Raw genomic sequence first — 1,050 nt, 5'->3', positions numbered from 1 at the left:
TTATAAAGAAGCGGTCTAGTTTTTATAAAGAAGCGGTCTAGTTTTTAAAAAGAAGCAGTTTAGTTTAGGTTTTTAAAAAGAAGCGGTTTAGTTTTGAAACGTGTCTCTGTGTTGAGCCTGCGGTCGTCTGGAAGCTCATGTTCCCGTCTCCATCTCTTGCAGGCGTTCCAGCTGCTGGCCCAGGAGCTCGTAGTCCTGGAAACGGTCGTGCTGCAAACGCTGGGTGAGCTCGACGCGCCGCTTCCTTCAGGTTTTTTACAGTTGCTGCACGCGTCCGTGCGCACGCTTCAAACAGCTGCACGTGGCGTTACTGACGTGGTGTTTCTGACTGCAGGTTTTGAAATAACAATCGATCATCCTCACACAGATGTTGTGAAATGTTCCCAGCTCGTGCGAGGTAACGTCTGCTTCAACCTTTGACCGAGTGTGAAGCGTGCGAGTCGTGCTGGCAACATGAGCCGAGTGCACAGTTAATAAACTAGTCCACGACCTTCCTCATCTACATTTAGCTGGCCTTGACATTTCATGTATGGAGGATTGTCATCAGATCGCTGTACAGCACATACATTTACAGACGCTCCTTTTTTAATTGAATCGACTCGTTCCGCAGTGAAAACTCATGAAACCTGTTTTACTTTGTGTCCCTTCAGCCACGTTGCTCGGCCTCGTCACATGTACTCTGGTAATTCCTGCATCACTTTACATCATTCAATGAGGCCGCGGTGCATTGGTGGTCTTGTAATCCTGAGGTTGCAGGTTCAAGTCCAGGCTGCGTCAGGGAGGGTAAATGCTAAACTTTAGTGCGAGTTCCCTCGATGTGGTGACCTGAAGAAGGAAAAACAAACATTTAGACCAATTAATAGTTTTCAAATGGGCACTGTTGCAAATGAATAAATCACTACATTTAAACAAAATCTAACAACTCACTTTGAATTTTTTAAGATGAAAAAATAAATATCATAACTCATTTTGCCAGCACAGATCACACACTAATATGTGTGTGTGTGTATTTAGATGGATGTATGGATAGCTTGATAGTCTCTCTCTCTC

General features: G+C 44.5%; 2 protein-coding genes across 2 annotated transcripts in view; both read left to right on the top strand.

Moving 5' to 3' along the window:
* LOC119428792 (cyclin-T2-like) overlaps positions 1 to 420 on the top strand; it is a 4,152-nt gene extending 3,732 nt beyond the window's left edge. Inside the window, exons 4-5 of the mRNA XM_037696470.1 lie at positions 163 to 223; positions 335 to 420. Of these exons, the coding sequence (XP_037552398.1) occupies positions 163 to 223; positions 335 to 420 (147 nt within the window). The remainder of the gene's footprint in view (positions 1 to 162; positions 224 to 334) is intronic.
* The window catches only part of LOC119428995 (ly6/PLAUR domain-containing protein 6-like), a 45,735-nt gene that overhangs the window by 10,797 nt on the left and 33,888 nt on the right, over positions 1 to 1,050 (top strand). The gene's annotated exons all lie outside the window — the stretch shown is intronic.

Source organism: Nematolebias whitei, chromosome 23 (assembly GCF_014905685.2).
Source record: "Nematolebias whitei isolate Nwh7 chromosome 23, NemWhi1, whole genome shotgun sequence".
Classification (NCBI taxonomy): domain Eukaryota; kingdom Metazoa; phylum Chordata; class Actinopteri; order Cyprinodontiformes; family Rivulidae; genus Nematolebias; species Nematolebias whitei.
Note: the sequence above shows the minus strand (reverse complement) of the source record. Positions and strands in the feature narration are given on the sequence as shown.